The sequence below is a fragment of the Macrosteles quadrilineatus genome, unplaced genomic scaffold (genome assembly GCF_028750875.1).
Source record: "Macrosteles quadrilineatus isolate MER2022 unplaced genomic scaffold, UCM_ALF_1.0 Scaffold_1__1_contigs__length_201487025, whole genome shotgun sequence".
NCBI lineage: Eukaryota > Metazoa > Arthropoda > Insecta > Hemiptera > Cicadellidae > Macrosteles > Macrosteles quadrilineatus.
This window is the reverse complement of record NW_026542594.1, coordinates 59,473,721-59,500,691: the sequence shown is the minus strand read 5'-3', so window position 1 is coordinate 59,500,691 and position 26,971 is coordinate 59,473,721. Positions and strand designations below refer to the sequence as shown.

Below are 26,971 nucleotides of genomic sequence, written 5' to 3'. Positions count from 1 at the left end.
GGGGGGGGGGGAGGGCCGCTCAACTAATTTGGCCTAGGGCCGTAAGTACCCTAAATCCGGCACTGGGATACAACAGAAAATACGCCCATTGGTAAAGAACCGAATCAAAACTGATATATAAACCGTTTCCTTTCGGTAACAAATTTGACACAACATAGCCATTTATTGAAACCTGTAATAGAATTCTTAAATATACATAGAATGGTTGGTACATATGCCTACCCACAAAAAATACTTTAGAAATTATAATATAGTAGAGGTGGGCATAAACAGAGTTGAAAAAAATAGCGTTGCACACTCTCAGTAGAAAGAGACATATACTTTATTTCAAACGTTGTTTTTATGGATAAAAACTGTTCATTCTTCCTCGAAAGTCAACCATCAGAATGTGCATATTTGGGGTGCTGAGAGTCCGCAGAAAAGAGCTGAGCCTACACTACACATACGGTACCTAAGATGAAGGTTCTTTATGCCGTTTCAGTCAATTAAGATTTTAGTCCTTATTTCTGCAAGAGAGCTTTCCGGAGATGTTTGAAAACTGGCTGTTTTATGATAAAAGAATATTTAAATTCTCTTTATTTTCTTTTATAACAAAAGAATCTTCTGTTTTATTTTGATTAAATACAGCTTTTTAAAATTGGGGTATTATTTTTAACCCTACAAACACATTCTCTACCAAACAAGATTAATTTTAACTTAAGTGATTACCCTTTTGTACTTGTTCTTACATTTATACTAGCTTAAGAAATGTAGAAATGAGGTAGTAGACTACCTCCCATTAACTGGTATTGGTGCTGCTGGTAACAAATGTTAAGTTCAAGATTCTAAAAACTTTTAAAAGGTTATTTAATTTTTTAAATCTGACGTAACAAGGCGTTTCTGTTTACCATGAAAATGTTATACAAGGTACAAGCGTTGTCAGTAAATTATTGTTTCCAATGAGCTCTAATCGCAGCCACGTTATCTAGTTCAAATTTGAGACTAATTTAGTGCTGCTTACTTTATCCATTATTGTTCTAGCTGGTTTCCACGCTGTATAACACTAAAATAATCATATCTTAATTTTTTATAAATTCAAACTTTTGAAGAACGGCACATTAGTAAAATCATTATAAGAACACACTAGTATTGTGCTAAAATGTTGTCCCATCAGGCTTAAAATAAGCCACTTACATTTTACTAGTGCTATTTTTAAAGGAAAAAAACTTTAACTTCAAATAAGTTAGTCTATGATGTCCAGGGGCAGTCTGGTTATTGTTAAAGGTATACAGAAAATATTATAAGGTCTCACAAGGAGTTCACCTTGTAGATTAGGTTTGTGTTTGGAAGATTTACTTTTCCACATTAGGTTATGATAATAACATTGCTATCTTAAAAGCCTTCTTCATCCCTTTGAGATAGTTTGAACACTGAGATAGATATGTATTATCTAGAAATCGTCATCTTCATCGTGAAAGTTGTAAGGAGTCTCGTCGCTGTTGATTGGCTCCACAGCCTTGTAAGATGCGGAGAATCCTTTACTGACAATTGTGTCATCCGAGTGGAAACGGACCAGGAGAGCCTCATTGACAGATACTATATCCGTTGGATTCTGCAATCAGAAGTCACATCTTCATCTGAGATCTGTAGCTAACTAGATAGTGGGAACTTCCATAATGTAGAGAGGATATGTGACAAAACTGACTGTAGCTCTTCAATTGCAAACATTTTTACAGTACTCTCCCAAATAACTGATGTTGTTGGGAACAAGAGAATCTCGGATAAATAACATATAGGTGGCTCAGATTTTGAGGTTAGGAGTTACGTTACCACATTAGGAAGTCAAATACTGTAAAATATATGTTTTTACAATAGATGGAAAATTTAAAAAAATGCTATCTCTGTCGAGATCTACGAGAGATAATGGAATTTTAATAACTCTTTCTGATGTAAGTGGCCAAAGGGCTCTTTCATCTGCATTATATTTGAATGAAAGATTTGCTTGAGTTGGTCCATATGGGTAGGATATGTCTACTTTAATATCCAAAAGTAAATGGTAATACATGTTAAGTCTCTAAAGGAAGTTGTTGAAAGGCAACATTTGTGTGTTGTGTAGGATCTCTGCCCATGTAGCACAGATGGTTGGGCCAACGTTGGCCAACTGTGGGACAGTTGGTCGATGGTTGGTTGGAGCTTCCACAACCAACCAACCGTTGTCCAACTGTATATCTCGTAGTTAGGCCAACCAATATTTACAACTGTGGACCAACATTGGTTCATTGTTAATGAAATAGCCTACATTAATATGCAATGCTGGGTATCATACATCAAGCCAACCGTTGTCCAACCGTTTTTCACTCCGTTGGACCAACAAAAGATACTTTTGTTGGACCAACGATGGTCCATAGTTGAGTTTACACGACTTTCATTCTCTGGATCTAGCTTTCACAACATAATTATAATAATGCAAATATTTTTCAAATTAAAATATTCTTTAACATATTTGCAACAATTTAAGGGGAAAGAGTAATTAATCATATAACAGTCAATTATAATAGCATTAATAATCTAACGGTAATTAAATAATCTATATTCAAATACCAGTATCCTCTCTAACTCCCCCCAAAAGGTAGTTAAGGTAGGAGTAAGGCAACCTCTGCAGCGACTTCTGGCAGAGACTGTACCGTTGGAGCTTATGAAACTTGGAGGTTATGAACCGCTCTGTTTATTTGATATTTAAACGTTGGAGTTTGTGAAATTTGGACATTGTGAAACGGTGCTTATTTTAAAGTTATAGTTTTGGAGTTTATGAAATTTGGAGGTTATGAAACGCACTGTTTATTTAATATTTTAGATGTTGGAGTTTGTAAAATTTGGACATTATGAACCTCACCCAGGTAAGAGGCTCATAAATCGGAGGACCCGGATTCGAGACCCGTCTGGGCCAAAAAATTTTGTTCTAGCTTTTTTCAAAATTTGTTTTTATGAACTATTTAATCAATTTACTCAACTAATAATTATGCTTTTCATACTAAATCTTTTTATTTTGTGTGAAATAAAACGGTTGGTTCGATATCAGTTGTGTTATGGTTAGTTGGCCATCAGTATTTTTGGATGGATGGGCCATTGTTGGACAATGGTTGGTTGGAAAACAGTTTAAAGAGGTGACATTTCTACCGTTGGCCAACTGTGTGGCTCCACAATTTACCAACGTTGGCCCAGCCATCTGTGCTACATGGGTGGACATGTTTACTCACAGAGTTGCCACAGAAACGACCGTAGGAGGGTCCACTAGCGTCTAGACCACTGTAGACCTCCACAAAGTCGTAACCACAGTCCTGCTCATCCTCCACCTCAAATGTGAGGAACGTCAGATGAACATTCTTGCCTGGAGGAGCCTCGATGGACCAATCACAGTCCGCCCGATTCTCGTAGTTGTGGTCTCCATACTTGGAATGGGAGTACAAATGCTTCACTCGACTTGTAGCTTGCAAGTGACCTCCACACACTGAAACCATAATCATTATGGTTAATTTCAAATTTGAGCAATAGTGAATTGGATTAACATTTTATCTCTTGCTGAAAGGCATTATAACTAAATACCAGTTGCACTCTGTTGTTGATTCATACAAGTAGATAGGGGAAGATGAAGGTTTGTTACAAAAATGTCTAAAGGACTGCCCTTTAGATGTGACAATTATCTGTCTTTTTGATAGTTTTGACTTTTCTCTTTGTAGGTAGAGTAACACAAAACTGATCCCAATGTATGGTAAAAAGAATCATACTGTTTGTTGAGTATTCTGCCAAATGCATCCTCATTGACTAACCTGGTAATAAATTAGTGTCTTCTGGAGACTTTGTACAGATCCTTAGACCAGGGTCAATAAGAAATTTATATGTCATAAAAAAGAATCCTGTAGTAATCCTTCAAATAGATCCAAATGATGTCATTCAACAGCATATTTTACCACATCTCATTTAAATAATAGTTGAGGGTTTTGGTATTGAATGATATGTTCAAGTAGGTAGGCTATAGGTAGTTGTATTAGCACCTGTGGTATGAGTGGCTACAAAGCCCTTGCGCTGTACAGATGCATCAGACTTGAACACCATAAACATCTGGTTGGTGGTGGCTATGATGGGGTGAGGGACCTTGGAGCCACAGAAGCGACCCAGGATATGAGAGTCAGTCGAGTCTCCATCATACAACACAATGTGATCATACGCACATTCCTGATGAGGCTCCATCTCAAACTCCGTGAACAACTGTAATCCAAATGAAACCTCAGTGCTTACATAAAAATATGAGTAACTTTCTTCACCCTTCACCTCATCACAAAAATATTAGTATTGTTCTCCATGGTGGAAGGGAAAATAATAGGTGTGCTATTCCCGTCATATGCTGACCTCACCTAGATTGCAAACACCATTTCACAATTTAGAAAAAAATTATAAAAACAATAACAATCAAATCAAAACAAATCTATACTTATTTAATACGCAAGCAGGATTTTTGTGACAATTACTCCTCCGAAACTACTGAACCGATTGACATGTTTTTGGTGTCATTGGAAAGAGCGTAACATGAAGTTGTGCAGGAAACTTTCTTTTTAGGTAAATAATTAGAGAGTGAGGCCCTGGGGCCCTTTAAAGTTTCGTATTTCTCCATAAGATTAACATGGGAAACAAACATTGTTTTGAATCTCCAGCTGTTGTCAGAAATTAAACCTCACTTAATAATTGGTCTCCATGGAAGCATGAGAAAATTCACAATGTTTACATTTGCTTTGACATTTAAATGTAAACAACCAGAACTGTCAAATGCCTATTTCACAATTTCAGACAGCTGATCCAAAAAAATAAAACAACTATATGTGGTAGGTTTATTTAATCTTAAACTTAATGATGGATTATTTATTATAAATCTATTTCAATGATTATGAAACAGATTTTTCCCGTTGCGAAGAAAAATTAAAAGTGAGAAGGAGAACATATGTTAATTGTAAATACCCCCGCCGCAGCAAACCTGCCGACTAAGCGAATTTCCATTTGTCTGAAATGAATTGATTTTCAGTTAAATATATTTTAATAACATTAGGTTTAACGAGTACCTAGGTTTGCTGCTACAAGGAAACTAATAAAGTGTGTTTTTGAGTAAAATATTGATAGCTTAGTACAAAATAAATAAATTTGCCAAGTTTGATCAAAATATATCCATAAACAAGCAAACTACAACATTTGACAATATTCTCCATAAGAATAACATGGGAATTTTAAATTTACAATTTTTTTAATTTTCTTCGTTACTAATAATCGAACAAAAATACTTTTATATACTAAATTATTTGTTTTTTTAAGCTCTTTAAAAAGGTCTAAAGAGAAATCGGGAAGTTTTGTGTTTTGAGGGTCAAAAGTGAGAAAAACAAATTTTTACCCCATAAAACCCCCCGTAAAGCCCCGTTCCCATGGTCCGATCGTGCTGGTTAGCGAACTCATTCAAGTTTATCCCGCTTTACACCTTTAAACCAAATTTCATCAAAATCGGACAAAAATTACTCAAGTTATCGCGTTCACGGACGTATATATATATATATATATGTCAATATATATATATATATATGTCAATATATATATATATATATATACATATATAAAAATTTGAACGAATGGTGTTTTTGGCCTCTGGGGACATCAAAATGAAAAAGTAAATAGGTCCCGGGTCTAGGTCTTACCGTGCCACCTACGGTAATAGCTACTTCCCTTTAGGGAAATTCGCTAACAGCCAATGTGTAAATTATCTATGTTGTATCAAAAATGTGTATAGTTTTGGATGTTGGTTTGTGTTTAATGATATAAGTTATTAATTATAGAATTTTTATTTTAAGGATTTGGCATATGAGTAAGCCTGTGATAAATAACACCATATCAGAGTTCTGCCAGTTTTTGCCTAACTCTGTCCTGTAGAGTTTAAAGTAGCCTACACCTTATTGTCTACAAATTGGCTAAATGTTTTAGGTACGGTATTTTATAAAAGCTGACAGCCTTTTTAAGTTGACTTAAATTGTTAAGCTTACCTTTTCCCATCCATGGGCAGTTTGATTGTTATAAATTAACCCTTTAAACTGGAATAGGAATGTTACGTAAATTTTGAGTATTTCCTTTAGTTAATAATCTTTTAGTTGACTGTTTTAAAATCATCGGAAATTATGACTGTTATTAGTTTTTAAGGTACTTCAGTATTAAACGGAGGCCACATTTTGTCAGCGCACTGCGGCGGTTATGTTAGGTTGGGTTATCATAATAGAAAGTATCGTTCGATTCATAACGAAGCGAGGAAAGTCCTACACACATAATATTTACGGTAACCCAACCTAACATAACCGCCGCAGCGCGCTGACAAAATGTGGCCTCCGTTTAATACTGAAGTACCGTTTTTAAAGTTATTTGTTTATAAAACACTCCAGTACTTATTTGCAATTGCTCGATTTCGAGCAACATGTAAACTAGTATATACTTATATGGCAATACAATCAGGTGATTTTTGTTTGCAATCTGGGTGACGTCAGCATATGACGGGAATAGCACAACTATGTTTTAGCGAATTTCCTTATAGGGAAGTAGCTATTAATGCTATTACCGTAGGTCTCATTGTAAGACTTGAGCCCGGGACGGATTTACTTTTTCATTTTGATGTCCTCAGAGGCCATAAACACTATTTGTTCAATTTTTTTTATATGACTATATCTATCTATCTATCTATGTATATAAACAGGGTGTATATTAATCCCCGCACCGGCTTAATATTTTCTAAATGACAACAGATAAATCAATAAGATTTGGTACATCATCAAAACCACACCTAAATGAAATTTTAACAAACTTAATGTACTCCTAAATTTGAGCATAAATAGAATGTTTATCAATGCATTTAAATTGAAGAAATGTCTTGCTTTGTACTCATAATATCTGCTATGTTAGAACTACTTCTCAGGTAAAAATGGAGACCTGTGCCAGATTTGCCACTTGGCTGACTAAGCCGCAGCGTTTTGTACAAGACAAAAATTGAATTTTTATCTTCTAAAACTAATAATTTGCCTCGCTTGCAGGTGGCGATGATGATGTGTCCTTCATCACATTTGATTTTCATCGATCGCGGGTAGCAATGATGACAACATCTCAGGTAGATATTCTTTACTTTGACGCGATCTGTTTCACCTAAGGGGCAAGGGATGCTCGGGTTAGTTTTGCCCAGGGCTGCAAGTACCCTGAATCCGGCACTGGATATGACATGATAAGAACGTTAGTGGGAATATTGTACATTTTCACGGTTATAAATACTTGACGAATAACCTATTAAATATTTATGTAAATTATTAAACAATAATTTTTATGTTACCAGTTTAATTCTGTGGCCAGGCGTGGTAGTAAAGTGCCAGACACAATCCTTGCGGCTGGGGTAGTAGTCAGGGTAGTTAGGAGAAGACACGGTTCCCACCGGGGCAGTCAGCTCGTACTTGCAGCCTCCCTCCTTGCAGTCGTGGCCGTTCTCATGGAGAGTGAACCCGTTGTGGCACCAGCACGAGTATGAACCAATGGTGTTGCGGCACTCGTGTTGACATCCTCCATTGTCTGTCGCACACTCATCCATATCTGATGACAGATCAACAGATAAATTAACGTTTTGTAACTACTGAGTACAACATTGTAATGTTCTTTGACACTTGCTACAAACTGCTCTGATCCAGTTGCAATGGGATATCATCTTGCCTAGAGGTTGTAGTACCTCTGTTTATATATCTGAAGAGTAAAAATGTATTGCTACCACTAAGCTTAGGCCAGTATAATTTTAGACACCACTGGCAGATATTTAAACAAAAATCTAGTCAACAAGTGCAATTAATGGGGTTTTTGTAGCGGAGATCAGAAGCAGTGTTGGGGACTTATGAATGACATTGTGTCATATATGTGGGATTGGATTATTATTGGTGGTTTGATCAAAGTAATTTATTGGTGTAATAAGAAATACATCTACTGCAGTGGTAAATAATCTATACTTATTTAATACGCAAGCACGATTTTTGTGACAATTACTCCTCCGAAACTACTGAACCGATTGACATGTTTTTGGTGTCGTTGGAAAGAGCGTAACGTGAAGTTGTGCAGGAAACCTTCTTTTTAAGGAAATAATTAGAGAGTGAGGCCCTGGGGCCCTTTAAAGTTTCGTATTTCTCCATAAGGATAACAAGGGAGATAATTTTTATTTACAGAAACATATGTTTGTTACTTGAAAATAGTCAAAGTCTACTACATAATAATTGCTGTGTATTATGACTGTTAATGTATACTACATTTCAATCAAGGATTGTGTGCCTTAAACTTGAATCATAATGGATCTCACTACTTTATTTTCATGCCGGGAATAGTAAAATTTTGTTGAGAATAAGTTACCATATTTAGAAAACTTTACTGTAATAATTAATTGATGTATTTAAAATCACAAATCTTTGACATTATTAATTCATTAGAAACGAAACAGCTGATCGAGAAATCAAACAAATCATCTACTTCATGTGAATAATGTTTTTACACAAACATAGTATTTTTTAACCAATAACTTGATTCTTTTTTACTTGTGGGTGTATTTTGAGTTTGCAGTTATGAAAGCACCAAGCCAAGTACCTTTTATCTAATTTTCTTTATAAACTAACAGTATTAATTAATTACTACATGAACTTTACAAGTTAGGTAATTAATTGTCAGTATGCCAAGGGGAAGAGTGGGTCCTCGAAAACAGTCGAAGGCAGAGGCACCCATCTAGAAAATCCAACTGAGTTTTTAAATATAGAGGCCAGTGGATTGCCAAGACACGGATTATACTAATAAAAGGAGGCAGTGGTTTTATTGATATTAATACATCAAAAAGGACCTCATTAATCTCACAAGGCTTCATGTGATTAGAACGGTTAACAACAATGTAAAGTAGAATGTAAAGTCCTGACATGGAACAAGTGAGAAGGAAATATTTTGATTTCGAGGATAAAAAATTGCCCGTCTGAAACAAAGTTACCTTTTAAAATGGAAAGATGCTAATTTCTGTTATCTTTGGCATTTGCAGCACAAGCACTTTAATTAAAGAGCAGCAATGTTCTTAGCCAGACCAATTTCAGTCACGAGCAACTATATACTGTATATGTTGTTTTAAGTAAGGCTACATCTTTTAATAGTAGGATAAGCATATTCATTACGGAAAATTCTGACCAGGGTAATATTCCTGAAGTTAACTTTAAGACTGAAATCGTAGTATTTATGGAAGTGCTTTTGTGAAAAAATATTGTTTTTTAGTGTTTATTTTTAAAAGTGTTTTCTTCAAGCAGCATTTTATGACCCTCAAAATATGCTACATAGGTATATGCTACATTCACTGCCTATTGGTTTGATATGATAAAATGTTTTGTTAAATGTGTTTTTAAAAATCTTAAAAAAATAACTACCCTGTAACATACTTAAACTTGGACACTTATTAATTTGCTAAATATAATACGCATACAGCTAGAAAATGGCTGGATTCCTCTTCCCTTCTAATGCTTTATTATTACTGTATTTAATTTACGACGAGCCAATATATAACACGATGAATTTGTTTTCTAAATTCATATATTTTTGCGGGGCATTGAGCCGCACAGGTTCACTAGTAAACTTTTAAGACGAGGAATAATTTTCTAGAAGTAGTACCACTGTTTTACAGTAGGCCAAAACCAAGGTTATTAAAAGAAAAAGAGGTTGCCTCAGTCGCACGTATGACGTCAGCCGCCGACCCGGACGGTGCTGCTTTTAATTCACAAAGCTGTCACCTGTCAAATTCTTTGTTATTGTTGTTATTTGTTTTTGTGTAAGGTCCGTGCGGTTAAGTAAAAGCATGTAAAAGTAAGCTAGCGGGCGGGAGTGTGACATTATCTGCCGATCTGATCGCCGCATTCTCCTTCACTCTATTACACCACATATTATTTTTGCATTTGGATGAGAAACAGCTCTCTTTGTAATGTAGCCTATAACTACTTTTCTACTGGTTTTCAGAAAAAACTTTACATAAACATGTTATTAAAGCAAATATTTTATTAAAGCAATACAAAAATAATTTTTTAAATTGGAAATGCATAAATTATATCAACAAATACAACATATGGGTGTTAGGTTGTTTAGTAGATTGCCAGAACGTGTAAAAATTCAATTTTTTGTTTTAAAAGTTTAATCTCATCTCTTAGTTACTTCACTGGATAAGATGTGTTGATTAGTGATCGTACTTATTATATACTGCCATTTCCAGTGCAACTTTCATCTATGCTTGATATTTTGACTAGGGATTCTTCTTTGTTAATCTTGATGTTGAAATTTTAGACAAAGTTTAATTGATGGACATGCGCTGGGCTTAAGATTCCTCTTTGGTGTCAGATTTAAGAGTTCCGCTTTTAAATCTCGTTCGTAATCGTTGTCAGTAAAATGTTTAGAACAAACTACTGAAGTACGAGGATTCAATGGATCTACGCGTTTAAAACAGTGGACCCATTGCTTGCATAGTTCTTCTTCCTTAGGAAAACGGTGATAAACAATTTTAGGCCTGTCACTATGTAAATCACGGGTTTTTACCCGACTATTATCACATACCGCTACAGCACATCGCTCACCAGGCATTTCAAACAAACTATAGTTTGATAAAGATAAAATGTAACAATCAAATTATATAAAACACAAAAAAATATAAACCAGAATGAAAATATAAACTTAAACAATAAAAAATATTACGCAGAATAAATTAAACATGAAAGAATAAGGTTACTTAATCGCACTAAACTAGCACAAAAACGTTTGAAGTGGACACTCAGAAATTACGTATTTTCCTAGTAAGAATGGTGGTTCTGTTTACAAATAAATAAATGAAAAACAAACAACAATAACAAATAATTTGACAGGTGGCAGCTTTGTGAATTATAAGCAGCACGGTCCAGGTCTGCGGGTGACGTCATATGCGCGACTGAGGCAACCTCTTTTTCTTTTAATAACCTTGGGCCAAAACTAACTTGTTATTACAACAATGCTGATTTTATATACACTGCATGTTTTTTTAGATTATACAAAAATAAAAAAATAAAATGACAAAATTTTTTCACACAGATAATGTTTTTAGCCTTTCCAAAATACTATTGCAAAAGGAAAAGTTCAAAGTTAACTAATGTTGATGATTATATGGCAGCTTCGTTCAACAGAAGAAAATCATATGTTTTTTTTAAGTGCTCAGTAGGATTACTTGGTAAATTTATCAGGGTCCAGCTGATTTTACCAGGCTCCAGCATATTCTACTTAGTCCTTTTTGTAAACACCCACTTTTCTGTCAATAAAGAGACCAGAAACCAGCTGCTTACTGTATAGTGTATGGAAAAATAGCTTTAACAGTGTACTAACCTGTAAAGAAGACAGCAGCAAAACCAGACTTTTGCACAGAGTTGTCCGAGCTGAACTCTATACGCAGAGAGTTGCCTTCAGAAGTGACGAGAGGAGGCAGCCTTGAGCCGCAGAACACGCCGTGACGACGAAGAACATCTGCAGACATCTTGCTGTGGACCTCCACACTGTCGTACTCACACTCTTGCTGTACAAGTGTTATAACTGTCTATTGATATAACTAGACATTCTATTCAGAATAAAACTATATGTAGTTGAACTCATTTAAACTGAACTGACAGAGTGAATTGCTGTTCATTACTGATTCCTCTTGTATACAACAAATATTTAACTAAAACAACTAAGTTATTTTTGAATTGGCTATAGTTCGTCCATATAGGTAGATGTGTACTTCAGTAGCCTATCTAAAAGTAAAAAAAGTACAGTATTTAGAATATCTTTACAACTGAGCTGCTACCAAAGACACAACAAACAAAGTAAATATTTAAAGAAGTATCTTCAAAGATTTAGTCATCAAAGCCAAACTGTCCTTATAAAATAAATAGAAACAATTCCAGAGACTTAAAAGGATTTGTGTCAATGTTTTTAAACACTTGAAAGACTTAAATTACAGTTCATTTTGTAGGGATATTTTCTATGGCGTAGCTTTGATATAAGGAAGCTATTATTAAATATGGTATATTTGATTTTAACTATATTCTATTACTGTACCATCAGTTTCTGAATAAGTGAAACAATGGATAGTAGGCTACATGAAAAGGTAAAAATCAAAGTCCATATCCAACCATTTATTGTTTTACAATCTTATATTCCACTATCACAATTCAGTTAAATGGAGGATACTACCTCACTCACTTTTTTAGCTTACTTTAGCTAACTACATTCTTTAGTAGTTTTTTAAGTTCATAATCTACGTAATGAATATCTACTACACAATTATAAGAAATTCTATTTCAACAACTATTCTATTCGTACCATTTTATTTGTGTTATGTGCTGATAATCCTGCAGGTAGCAGTTAAGTCTAGCACTAAAACTTTAAACCTATTTCTAAAATGACCATTATTTTAAGTAAAACTTTGAATAGTCAATCACATATGTGATGAGCATTAATTAGGTAAAATATATTTAAATACATTTTAATACATTATGTATGCAACAGTAATCTATGATACAAACCAATTGAAATGTTGAAACTTGAAACTGTGTAAAAATCTTACCTGGAAGAGCTGAAACAAAACAGATACTAGTTAGATGTATATTTCTTAAACTCAATTAAACAAAAAAAACCAAATCATTAAAAAAATAAAATATACATGATTTTCACAAGTTTCTACAGTGTGTATGTCATTCGTAAGTATAATTAGAGTCAGTGGCAGGATAAAGAAATTTTGTGTGGGAATTACTGTGTATATAACTGAACAGAGATTACTAAACTGACTGGGGATGTCTCACTGGTCTTTACAACTCTGCCGATCTGCAAGCAAAGTTTAACATTTTGTGACTGTCTCAATGGGAACTAATGGGCCCCACAGTCAACCTATACCTTGCAAATTTGTATGACCCTCTTCCATGGAAACTTCCTAAGCCACTCTTACCTACGTATATCTAAAATACTTTTTCTCCATACATTCCTATCAGTTAGCAATTAATTCGAATAGGGGTAGCTTCCTCACATAAATTTATTTGCAGAAGAAGATTAGTCTATGGCAGTAGTGTCAATTTCCCCTCAATTGGCAACTCTGACCAGACTCTTAGTCATATAGAAAAAAACTGGCTATAATAGTTGTAAAAAAAATAGTATTAAAACCAGGCCTTTGCACATAGTACAGGCAGGGGACAGTAGGGGGTTGATTAGGGGGGCACATAACTTGTGGTGGCAGTTATGAAAAGCTGACTTAGCTGCGACTTGAGTTTGATGGAAACTATTATTTTCAGACAGCCCTCCGATCATATCAAAAACCCAATGAACAAGGGCAGCTGAGACCCCTTATGTTTTTTTTCTAAATACCTGGATTAGTTTGAAAGAGGTAATCAAACTATCCCTATCATTAAGCAAAGTAATTTTTTTATAAAGAAAACACTTACATTGTTTCCTTCAAGATCAAAGTGGGTGAAGTTGAGGGTGATGCGGTACTGAGGAGGAGCAATGATCTCCCAGACACAGATCTTGTTGGTTGGGTAGAGTTCTGGGAATGAGGGACTGGTGATGGTTCCATTAGAGGCATCTATAACCCCACCACAAGCATCTGGCAAAACATAAGAGTGTCCATCAAGACAAATTAAGTTTATATACCTATCAATAGAAATTGGTAAATAAGAGGATCCATTTATAGACTCAAGGCTGTAACATTTATGATGAGTCTATCATGACAAGGAAGGAGAAGCAAGCACTTTTAATCTCAATAGATTAAAACGATTTTTTTGATTGAACACACTCATAAAATAACAGAGAATTAATTGGTTCCAAAGAAGAACAGCTCAGTGACTTAATGTAGGATGCAGAGTACCTTATCATAAACTAGAGCATGTGTAAAGACTTGCAAGAGGGCATTCCCATGCATATTGCTTTTTTATAAACTTTGTAAAACATAAGCAAAGTATATGTAAAGAGTGTCCACAAAAGATTTGTAGGTAGGCTACAATTTCTTACATTACATATCAGTATAGGAACTGTTACTTTCAACATTATGTTCTATCAACTTACAATGGTTGTATCGGCCTCGATAAAGATTAGTGTTTTAGCCTACACATGACTGTTGCTGAGTTTGTAATCTGAATAGATATTGTTACCCAAAATTAAAATTAAAAAAAAAAAATAGCAGGTACAATGGACCTGGTTAGCTAACACATTCTGGCTTCCTGGTTTCCCGACATTAATCAAATCAGGCTCTTTTTTGTTAGCAAGTTTTGTTACCTATGTATTTCGGCCTTTTTTTTAGTGCAATAAAGACTGAAAATTGATTTTATTAGCGAATTTCCCTATAGGGAAGTAGCTATTACCGTAGGTCTCATAGTAAGACCTAGGCCCGGGACCGATTTACTTTTTCATTTTGATGTCCCCAGAGGCCAAAAACATCATTCATTCAAATTTTGTATATATGTATATATATATGTCCTTCCGCACGATAACTTGAGTAATTTATGTCCAATTTTGATAAAAATTTTTTGAAGGTGTAAGGTGGGATAAACTTGAATGAGTTCGCGACCCAGCATGATCGGACCATGGTAACGGGTTAAACGGGAGGGGGGGGGTTATGGGGTAAAAATGGGTTTTTCTCATATTTTACCCTTAAAACACACGATTTATCAATTTTTCTCCAGACCTTTTTAAAGAGCTTAAAAAAACAAATAATTTTGTATATCAAAGTGTTTTTGTACAATAATTGGTTACGGAGAAAATTTTAAAAAATTGTTAATTTAAAATTCCCATGTTATTCTTATGGAGAATATTATAATATGTTGTAGTTGGCTTGTTTATGGATAAATTTTGATCAAACTTGGCGTTTTCATTTATTTCATACTAAGCTATTGATATTTTAATAAAAAAACACACTTTATTACATTCCCTGTAGCAGCTAACCTAGGTACTCGTTAAATATGTTATTAATGTTAATTTAATAGATTAATAATTAAAAATCAATCCAGAGGCAAATGGAAATTCGCTAAGTCGGCAGGTTTGCTGCAGCGGGGGTATTTCACTAGCTGTTATCCACGGTCTTCACCCTGTTTGACTACATAAGTATTAATAAAATTATTGATTGGTTAAGTTAAGCTGAAATAAATAAAACAGAATACAGTAATACAAACAAATAATCCCACCTGAATTCAATAAGGTAGTAAATTAAATGAATAACAAACAAATAAGTACAGCTGGGGTATTTTTAACATTAGGTAAATGGAAAGTTCCCTTTAGAAAGGAATTACGACCTTAAAGGGCAATTTATGAAATAATGGATAGTTTTGCGCAAGGTTTCTCGTCATGACGAACATTTTAAGTAGGCCTATATAATTTATGGGGGTGTGACTTGTAGTTTTCTCAAAAGTTCATGGGTACTTTGGGATTTATGGACTACTAGCAGAGTACCCGTCCTTCGTACGGGGTTGGAATATAAGTATAAAATGCTTATTACAGTTATACTCAAGCTTTGTGTTTGCAATAAGGGAGGACACAGTTTGATAAAATTTGTTTTTTAAAATTTACATTATTCTATAGTATTACACATCTACCATAGCCTTAATGTTCTAACACTTCACCTAAACAATAGAGAAAAATAAATTATCAACAATTTGCAAAATATCACAAATTATTCATGAAATGAAAAACATAAACATAACTGTAAACAATCCTACTTTGACAGTTCTCATTGCGAATCACAGTTTTTTGTTACTGCTTAGTTCAAATTAGCTGTTTTCATAAATGAAAAAAATTATAGTGCTGCACCCATCTTATAACTTTTTAATGCTTTTCCATATCATAGAACCAACTTTTTTAGTTGAAACAGCTGACTAAATTCTTTAATTCCCTTTAAATACGAATACTCATAAGGTTAACATCAAGGGCGGTTCCAGGGCTAATTTCCGGGGGGGGCCATTCTATCTCGACCACCGGGGGGTGTGGGGGGTATGGAATACCCCCCATTGCGCAAGGGGGGTCCGGGGGTCCTCCCCCGGAAATTTTTGGAAAATTATACTTACAAAGTCGACATTTTAAGCACTCTGACGAAGAAAAAGTTTAATCTCTTGTAATCTGAAAAGGAGAGTTTTAGTAGTGCAAAACTTACCTACTTTGTTCAGTGATACAACTTTGTCTGCTCTACTGTCCCTGTAATTTCACATTATCTATTTTTAAATATTTTGTTTCATAATGCTGACGTGCATTGTATTCCTTCAACAATTATTGTTTCAGAAAATAAAAAAGTTTCTCGCTTACTACATTATTGACGTTGCCTAACCTAACCTAACATTTTTACACAGTTTAAAAGCAAATTGTGAGATTTTAACAATCAAGGGATTTGAGGAACATGAATTTTTGGACAATAATTAGGCTATAGTACCAGTTTTTTTAAATTTAAGTTACATGTAAAACAAAATGGAAATTCAACAGTGAATTCTATGATAATTATCCTTGTTAGATCTTAGGCTATTTACAAAACAAAATCAAGTCGTCTTTCACTCTTTTTGGCAAAACGTTCGATCACTTTTTCAGTATCTACTTCAATATCCCGGTGAACGTGAAGTAGACAAAGACCCGTAAGACGGTACTCCCCCATTCTCGCCCGTAGCCATGTTTTCACTCTCCTCAATGTGGAGAAAGACCTTTCCGCTGTTGCCACACTGACTGAAAAACATTACGTCTGAATTTTATTAACTGTATATATAATATATATATATATATATATAAACTAATAATTGAAAATACACCACAAGCGTCTACAAATTTGAACATAAATTATTAACTGAAGTAAAACTACCCAAGCAGTTGTGGAACAAATAAATAATTATGTTTACGTTTTGTTCGGCTATTTATTAATAAGAGTAATATGCCTCTTATATTTGTTCAAATTTGGGTATTTAAATCCACAATTTTATTGTTAACTCTACTTGTCTACTCCCTTACGGTATTATTTTTATTAGATCGGAGAATCAAAATATTACTAAAAGTGAAATAAAATAAAAACTGTTTTAATAGCTTGTTTACTGTATGCATACGTAACTTAACATAACATTAACATGTGGAAGTTGCGGTGACGAGTTTAATAATTCGGTTATTTCAAGACCCACTTCCACACAACAACTAACTACCGTATCTAGATTGTCGGTACATAAACTAGTTGTCGACGATTTCGTCAAAACTATTATAGTTTTTCAAAAACGGCGTTCTGTTCTGCGGATCTGTCCGCTGCCGACTGCCGTGGCATTGTCGCAATGAAAAAAACACAAACGCAATGAATATTATAACATCGATATTTTACAATCGCTTACTGTTTGTGCCACTGCGACTTTGTTAATGTCTACACATGAGTGGTAGTAAGTTTAATGGCGGTTGCTCAATTTCGAGTCTAAACTAACCTAACTTAGAAAACAACTAAGCCTAGGATTTAAAAACTTTCATGATCAGTACTTACCATTATAATCTTGTCCGGTGCTTGAGCTCAAGACGCTCAAATGGAGATGAACATTGGTTATATCTTGTAAAACTGTGTTTTAATAACAAACACAACAAAAAACGTAACAAATTAACAAAACGAATACTGAGCTGAGCCACAAGTGTAGGTGTAACGTAATGTGGAGGTATGATCGACACGGTGACGTACCGGATGGCAGGAAACGCGGATGCGCGCGGACGCGGTGCCACGCCCACTGCCCAGACTGCATTGCTACAGAGTGCAGAGCGGGGTTTCCCACGATTTTCCAGACACACAGTTTGTCCAAGTCTTTCAACTCTTCAGTGACACTTATAGTCCAACATGCTTATGTGCGTGTAATAGTCTATTCATGTAAATAAAATAAATGTTTAAATAAAAAAAAAAAAAAAAAATCTCGGGGGGGGCCATGGCCCCCATGGCCCCCTCTCTGGAACCGCCACTGGTTAACATGGGGAATTACAGAGCCACTGGGGCGGATCCCGAAAGGATTTTTGAGATAAGAATATGCCAATATGTTAATCGGGAATGTAAGCTATCATCATGCCAAATTTCAGCCCAATCCGTCCAGTGGTTTCCAGTGGAACTTCAAACACACAAATAACAAACAAACAAACACACAAACTTTCACATTCATAATATTAGTAAGATCAGACAGAGTACCCATCCTTCGTACGGGTTTGGCATATAAGTATAAAATATACTTGCAATGGGAGAGATCACGTACGTTATAAGAAAATTTGGTTTACTATAATTTACTATATTATAGTGTAGCACATCTACCATAGCCATAATGTTCTACCACTGCACCTAAACAATAGAAAAAATTAAAGTTCTCACAGCTCTTTGTTGCTGCTTGGTTCAAATTAGCTGTTGTCATAAATGCAAAAAGAATTAATAGAGCGGCACCCTGTTGGTAAACCTTATAACCTTTTAATGCAATTCAATTCATAGAACCAACTTTTGTAGTTGAAACAGCTTGAAAAATTCTTTAATCCCCTTTAAATATGAATACTCATAAGGTTAACATGGGAAATCCTAGAGCCACTGGGGCGGAGCCCGAAATGATTTTTTAGATAAGAATATGTCTATATGTTAATCGGGAATGTGAGCTATCATCATACCAAATTTCAACCAAATCCGACCAGTAGTTAGTGCGTAATTGAACTTAAAACAAACTGAAGTTCCCCTTGTTGCATAGAGAATCCCGTCCTTAGTAGTAAATGGTTTTATATGTTTGATAACGTTCTAATTTAGAACGTTATCAAAGTTATCCATCCACTTTATTGACAAAGTATATACTTTAGCAGTCAAAAATCAATCTCTTACTGTACCAGTAGAAATATACACATACCTATATAAAGTACATACCTTCGCAATGTCTACCATCAGAATGAAGTTCGTAGCCAATTTTACAGGCACACTCATATCCTCCGAGAGTGTTTATACAGTGATGTTCACACCCGTGGTCCAGCAAAGAACATTCATCAAACTCTGTATAACAAAAACTCTTTATGATTATGATAACATTAATTCTATTTTGATGGTTTAATTTTTGTCTTTTTTAATTATTTCCACCTTTGATTTCCTTTTCAACCAATACGTATAAAAGTGGCAAAAGTTCACTTATCATGTTATTTTACTACTTTAAAACAACACCGTTCTGTGTAAATATAACCTTCCATAGGTGGTTTACACAGAGAACTTACACAGAACTTTTGATTTAATCTAACCCAATATGTAGAAGATGAATTGACGTTACGGTACTTAAATCTATATTAATTTGATAACCTTCAAATGTCCAGATAAAACATACAGATTACCTAAATCACACAGATATATATAGAAGAACCATGTAACGGTATTAATCCCAAACAAATACTCTTATAACTTCTAAGAGAGGTTAGGTTTTAATTTATAACTTCTCATTGGCAATGATAGTGAAACAAAAACTCATTGTAGCAACCACTAGTTAACAATTAAATTGGTCTAACAGGTAAGTTGACGAAGCATTGCAATTTTTTTTCTTTACTCTCAATCCTTGAACCTCATTGGGTTGGTTACTAGTTTTGTGAAAAAAAAACAAAAAAAAACAATGCTGTAAAGTGAATCTTTTTAGTTCTAAGAACTAAATTGAAAAGGGTAGTTTAAAAAACCGTTGTAAAGATATTTTCAAGTCTTTCATTCTGTATTACAATTACAAAGCATGTATAATACCTTACCTTTCATGAAGACAGCTGAGAAGCCTGCTTTCTGCACAGAGCTGTCAGACACAAACTTGATGAACAGTTTGTTGCCGGAGGAATGAAGATCTGGAGGTAGTTTGTAGCCACAGAATTTTCCAAGCAAGGGACTATCTTGAGAAGGCCCGTCTCTAACCTCCACATAGTCATACACACAGTTGTCATGGTTCTCCACCTGGTGTGATGAATACAATGTACATGGAATCATATTAGACAATTATTTAACACGTTGAGTACCGCCGTTCCCAATCGGGTACGGTGCTTGGCCCCCGTACGGTGCGTCCGTACCCGATCTTGAACGCTCGGCAATGCCTTTTGTATATCTTTGTTTTTGCTCTAGCGTTGGTCGTGTGTGACTTGCATTTTGTAGTGGTGTAGGTTGGTAGTATAAATTTCCCCGTAAAATCCCGTCTGGCAAGCTTAAAAGTCAACTTTTTATCCCGTCTTTTTCCCTCCATTTGGCAGTTCCAATGGGACCGGCTATGTTCCAAGCAGTGCTGTTATCTGTGGGTGTTAAGTGAACTACGTCGACTCTCGTCGTAAAGCAGGACATCCCCGCACGTTATTTGCTATTTGTCAGACCGAAATTGGAAAGCCAATCACACACGGCAATCGGGTTTGTTTTCGAGGCTGTGGGCTGCGCCGCACTGAGGAAACGCCTGCCATTTGACGTGCCGCAGCGAACATGTTAACAAACACATTTTTATACTTTAGGATGAAATGTACAATGTGGAGGCAAAAATATTTAGTGTCCTAAATATTTAGCTAATTCACCCATATCAATAAGACTTGTTTCTAAGTACTACATGATTATTAACAAAATGCTTTAAAAATGTGGTTATCGATTTGTCTATTGTGGAGATACAGTACAATGCCATGTTATGGCTGATGTCCACAACCTATACCAGAGTACATAGTACAGTCAAAGCAGTTTAAAACAAAGTGAATGGGAAAAGATATGTGTATATTTTTTTAAATATTTAATAGATTCTCCTCGAACAATGTATTAGAGCTATAATATGTGCTTTGATGGCATTACCTCAAAAGACTGGAACTTGAGTGCCACTTGGTAGTCTTGGGGGGCTGCGAGTACCCAAACACACTCTTTGTTAGGCTCATAGTCCTCTGGATAGTTGGGAGATTCGAGAGAGCGCCACTCCTCATCAATCTGTATCTCTCCGCCCCCACACACCGCTAGACAACAAGCAGTCATATTCATGTGTGGGTTAAGGGTGGAATTAATCAAATTTTCCTATTTTTTTTGTATATTTAAAAATCAAATTTCACTGAAACATTGCTAAAGCCCCCTTATTGAAACATCTTAAATTGTTTCAAACTTTTCTCATTCAAAACAAAATTAAAATAGTTTACAGCTTGGTTTATTTACCTATGTGGATCAGTAGACTATTTCTCATTAAAGTAGACCACATGAGAATTGTTCGATGACACTTTGTAATGTCTTGTCAAATTCATGAAAAATTCAAAAGACTGTTTGTCAGTTATTTCCACATTTGTAGGAACTGGAAAATCCTTCATTTTATTACTTAAGTAACATAAATGTTCCACTGGATTTCTTGCTCAAACACACAATCTAGAGGGTGAAAATTAATAATCAAACTCAATGCAATGGAGTGAATATAAATAAATTTCCTGTTTGTGAATTTTAACTACCTATATTATCTGTGACTATTGATACAACAGTATAATTTTATAATTTAGCTATTAATCATAGGTCCGTGAAGTTGGCGTACCCATATAAGCGTATCCACTTTTGATCATACCAATCGTTAGTTCATCGTTAGTTCTCGATAGTTCCCAAATTTTTTCGTTAGTTCTCAAAAAATAAAAAAGTTATAGCCGATTATAAGTGGGTACGCTAACTTCACACTTCCGGGTTCTAGCACGCGCCGTTTTCTGAGGAGAAATGTTTACATCTATATACCAATCGTTAGTTCTTCGTTAGTCCTCGATAGTTCCCAAATTTTTTCGTTAGTTCTCAAAAAATAAAAAAGTTATGAGGCATACAAAGTGGGTACGCTAACTTCACAATTGTACAATTTCCAGCGGGAACAGTTTTTTTACTATAAATGCCTATATCTATATACCAATCGTTAGTTCTTCGTTAGTTCTCGATAGTTCTCCAAAATTAACGTTAATTCTCAAAAAATAAAAAAGTTACGAAGCATAAAAAGTGGGTACGCCAACTTCACAGTTATAGAATTTCCAGCGGGCACAGTTTTTTTTACTATAAATGCCTATATCTATATACCAATCGTTAGTTCTTCGTTAGTTCTCGATAGTTCTCCAATATTTACGTTAGTTCTCAAAAAATAAAAAAGTTAAGAGGCATACAAAGTGGGTACGCCAACTTCACAATTATAGAATTTCCAGCGGGCACAGTTTTTTTACTATAAATACCTATATCTATATACCAATCGTTAGTTCTTCGTTAGTTCTCGATAGTTCTCCAATATTTACGTTAGTTCTCAAAAAATAAAAAAGTAAAGAGGCATACAAAGTGGGTACGCCAACTTCACAATTATAGAATTTCCAGCGGGCACAGTTTTTTTACTATAAATACCTATATCTATATACCAATCGTTAGTTCTTCGTTAGTTCTCGATAGTTCTCCAATATTTACGTTAGTTCTCAAAAAATAAAAAAGTTATGAGGCATACAAAGTGGGTACGCTAACTTCACAATTGTACAATTTCCAGCGGGAACAGTTTTTTTACTATAAATGCCTATATCTATATACCAATCGTTAGTTCTTCGTTAGTTCTCGATAGTTCTCCAAAATTAACGTTAGTTCTCAAAAAATAAAAAAGTTACGAAGCATAAAAAGTGGGTACGCCAACTTCACAGTTATAGAATTTCCAGCGGGCACAGTTTTTTTACTATAAATGCCTATATCTATATACCAATCGTTAGTTCTTCGTTAGTTCTCGATAGTTCTCCAATATTTACGTTAGTTCTCAAAAAATTAAAAAGTTAAGAGGCATACAAAGTGGGTACGCCAACTTCACAATTATAGAATTTCCAGCGGGCACAGTTTTTTTACTATAAATACCTATATCTATATACCAATCGTTAGTTCTTCGTTAGTTCTCGATAGTTCTCCAATATTTACGTTAGTTCTCAAAAAATAAAAAAGTTAAGAGGCATACAAAGTGGGTACGCTAACTTCACAATTGTACAATTTCCAGCGGGAACAGTTTTTTTACTATAAATGCCTATATCTATATACCAATCGTTAGTTCTTCGTTAGTTCTCGATAGTTCTCCAAAATTAACGTTAGTTCTCAAAAAATAAAAAAGTTACGAAGCATAAAAAGTGGGTACGCCAACTTCACAGTTATAGAATTTCCAGCGGGCACAGTTTTTTTACTATAAATGCCTATATCTATATACCAATCGTTAGTTTGTCGTTAGTTCTCGATAGTTCTCCAATTTTTTCGTTAGTTCTCAAAAAATAAAAAAGTTATGAGGCATACAAAGTGGGTACGCTAACTTCACAATTATAGAATATCCAGCGGGCACAGTTTTTTTACTATAAATACCTATATCTATATACCAATCGTTAGTTCTTCGTTAGTTCTCGATAGTTCTCCAATATTTACGTTAGTTCTCAAAAAATAAAAAAGTTAAGAGGCATACAAAGTGGGTACGCTAACTTCACAATTGTACAATTTCCAGCGGGAACAGTTTTTTTACTATAAATGCCTATATCTATATGCCAATCGTTAGTTCTTCGTTAGTTCTCGATAGTTCTCCAATATTTGCGTTAGTTCTCAAAAAATGAAAAAGTTACGAAGCATAAAAAGTGGGTACGCCAACTTCACAATTATAGAATTTCCAGCGGGCACAGTTTTTTTTTTAAATAAAAATGCTTACATCTATATACCAATCGTTAGTTCTTTGTTAGTTCTCGATAGTTCTCCAATATTTACGTTAGTTCTAAAAAAAAATAAAAAAGTTACGAGGCATACAAAGTGAGTACGCTGACTTCAAAATTATAAAATTTCCAGCGGGCACCGTTTTCCGACTAAAAACGCTTAAATCTATATACCAATTTTTAGTTCCATGCATTGTAATTTGATTCATCTTCACACAATGAAAATCAAAGTAACACTGACATTAGAATAACTATCACATTATGATTCTCTCGAAGAGAAAGGATTGCTTATCAGTTCCAGGATAGCGCTTATCTGTGATATCCGCAATAGTAGTTGCAGGTGTCACTCGGTTAGATTATTTTTTAGGAGTTATAATTTTGATTACGTTATCAAAATGATTAACAGTTGAATATGTTCAGATAATTAGAACATCCAAAAACGACAACGCTTCCGAAAATTGGTTTTAGATAAGCAATGAAATCATATTTATACCTACTTAGTTGTGTGAAAAAGTGCATTTTATAAAAAGTCCATCATGGAAACAAAATAAACTATCCATCAAAATGAAAACCAGAGTCTGCTAAGTAAAATGGTATAAAGTAATTTATAAGCAGTGATTATTTGAATTGGATTAAGCAGATAAAATATGTACGATCAAAGAACTTCTGTTTGGTTAATTAAACTAATCGTTTGTATTGTTTGTATTTGTTTGTGTTCGGTATTAGTATTATAAAATTACATCATTAAACGTAACACGTTACGAGTGACAGTTGCACGGATCGAGACTGGAAGGTCATACGGACTTGAACAAACTGGAGACTGGAGTAGTGGATGGAATAAATGTGTACAACACATTACTAGCATGGCGTATTGGGTATGGCGGGGTCGAGACAATATTTATTTAGTTGTATAGTAGTATACTGTAAGCATTTTTCGTTGAATGAAGGTGCGCGCTGGAAATCAGAAGCATTAAATAAGTTGATCTATTGATTATTGGCTATACGTATATTTATTTAATTTTTTTAGAACTAACAAAATAAATGAGTGAGCCCATCTTACGATTAATATTAAGATATAGGCACTTTAGTCAGACAAGGGTGCACGCTAGGAATGATTTGGGTTTGAGGTTGGCATAACCACGTTTAAGACCTTATTGCCTTTTTATTTAATTGTGAAATTAGCGAACCCTCTTTGTATGCCTCGTAACTTTTTTATTTTTTGAGAACTAACGTAAATATTGGAGAACTATCGAGAACTAACGAAGAACTAACGATTGGTATATAGATATAGGTATTTATAGTAAAAAAACTGTGCCCGCTGGAAATTCTATAATTGTGAAGTGTGCGTACCCACTTTGTATGCCTCTTAACTTTTTTATTTTTTGAGAACTAACGTTAATATTGGAGAACTATCGAGAACTAACGAAGAACTAACGATTGGTATATAGATATAGGCATTTATAGTAAAAAAACTGTGCCCGCTGGAAATTCTATAACTGTGAAGTTGGCGTACCCACTTTTTATGCTTCGTAACTTTTTTATTTTTTGAGAACTAACGTTAATTTTGGAGAACTATCGAGAACTAACGAAGAACTAACGATTGGTATATAGATATAGGTATTTATAGTAAAAAAACTGTGCCCGCTGGAAATTCTATAATTGTGAAGTGTGCGTACCCACTTTGTATGCCTCTTAACTTTTTTATTTTTTGAGAACTAACGTTAATATTGGAGAACTATCGAGAACTAACGAAGAACTAACAATTGGTATATAGATATAGGCATTTATAGTAAAAAAACTGTTCCCGCTGGAAATTGTACAATTGTGAAGTTAGCGTACCCACTTTGTATGCCTCTTAACTTTTTTATTTTTTGAGAACTAACGTTAATATTGGAGAACTATCGAGAACTAATGAAGAACTAACGATTGGTATATAGATATAGGTATTTATAGTAAAAAAACTGTGCCCGCTGGAAATTCTATAATTGTGAAGTTGGCGTACCCACTTTGTATGCCTCTTAACTTTTTTATTTTTTGAGAACTAACGTAAATATTGGAGAACTATCGAGAACTAACGAAGAACTAACGATTGGTATATAGTTATAGTCATTTATAGTAAAAAAAACTGTGCCCGCTGGAAATTCTATAACTGTGAAGTTGGCGTACCCACTTTTTATGCTTCGTAACTTTTTTATTTTTTGAGAACTAACGTTAATTTTGGAGAACTATCGAGAACTAACGAAGAACTAACGATTGGTATATAGATATAGGCATTTATAGTAAAAAAAACTGTTCCCGCTGGAAATTGTACAATTGTGAAGTTAGCGTACCCACTTTGTATGCCTCATAACTTTTTTATTTTTTGAGAACTAACGAAAAAATTTGGGAACTATCGAGGACTAACGAAGAACTAACGATTGGTATATAGATGTAAACATTTCTCCTCAGAAAACGGCGCGTGCTAGAACCCGGAAGTGTGAAGTTAGCGTACCCACTTATAATCGGCTATAACTTTTTTATTTTTTGAGAACTAACGAAAACATTTGGGAACTATCGAGAACTAACGATGAACTAACGATTGGTATGATCAAAAGTTGATACGCTAATATGGGTACGCCAACTTCACGGACCTATTAATCATAGATAAAACATACTCCCTTAGTAGATTTCTCATCCTTATGGAACAGCTGAAGAGAATTTTATTGTTAGTTCATGTACGGTTTATGTAGAGGTCGTGTTTTGTTTACAATTTGTTTCCCGTTATTAAACCCATTTAAAACCTCGCTTAACCAAATAATACGATCTAATCATAAACAATAACTTGTCCCCTAGTTATATAACCAAACAGTAAAGCAGATATCAAGAAATTAACCCTAAAATAATTGAAACAAAGTTTCATCGACACTAGCGCCTTTGTGTCACGTACATGAACTAGACACGAAAAAGGTGCTTCAAAATTTACAATGGGATGAGAAGTCTACTTGTGTTGGTTAGTCTATGTATTAATTATTAGCTATTTAGTTTGAACTATTATTTACTAATTCCTATCAAAACATGTACCATAACATTTTATAACTATTTTATGTATCATATGTTAAGTTCAAAAACTAATCTATCTATCTATTAATAGGCAAGCATGTTTCTTTAAAACCTTTTTTCTCAGCTCGTGTGCATCGTGGGGTAAATCTACGCATACCGTTAGAAAGCTATTTTCCTGTAGGTGTGCAGAATCCGTTTATAAATTTAAATAGGC

General features: G+C 34.5%; 1 protein-coding gene across 1 annotated transcript in view; it reads right to left on the bottom strand.

Annotated features, from left to right (window-relative positions):
• Positions 1-1,198: 1,198 nt before the first annotated feature.
• The window catches only part of LOC128983226 (tolloid-like protein 2), an 83,846-nt gene continuing 58,073 nt past the window's right edge, over positions 1,199-26,971 (bottom strand). Inside the window, exons 9-17 of the mRNA XM_054402448.1 lie at positions 20,864-21,018; positions 19,804-19,999; positions 18,953-19,075; positions 13,518-13,684; positions 11,437-11,623; positions 7,376-7,629; positions 4,032-4,245; positions 3,237-3,487; positions 1,199-1,591 (exon numbers count right to left, since the gene is read on the bottom strand). Coding sequence (XP_054258423.1) covers positions 1,430-1,591; positions 3,237-3,487; positions 4,032-4,245; positions 7,376-7,629; positions 11,437-11,623; positions 13,518-13,684; positions 18,953-19,075; positions 19,804-19,999; positions 20,864-21,018 — 1,709 coding nt within the window. The 3' untranslated portion in view covers positions 1,199-1,429. The remainder of the gene's footprint in view (positions 1,592-3,236; positions 3,488-4,031; positions 4,246-7,375; positions 7,630-11,436; positions 11,624-13,517; positions 13,685-18,952; positions 19,076-19,803; positions 20,000-20,863; positions 21,019-26,971) is intronic.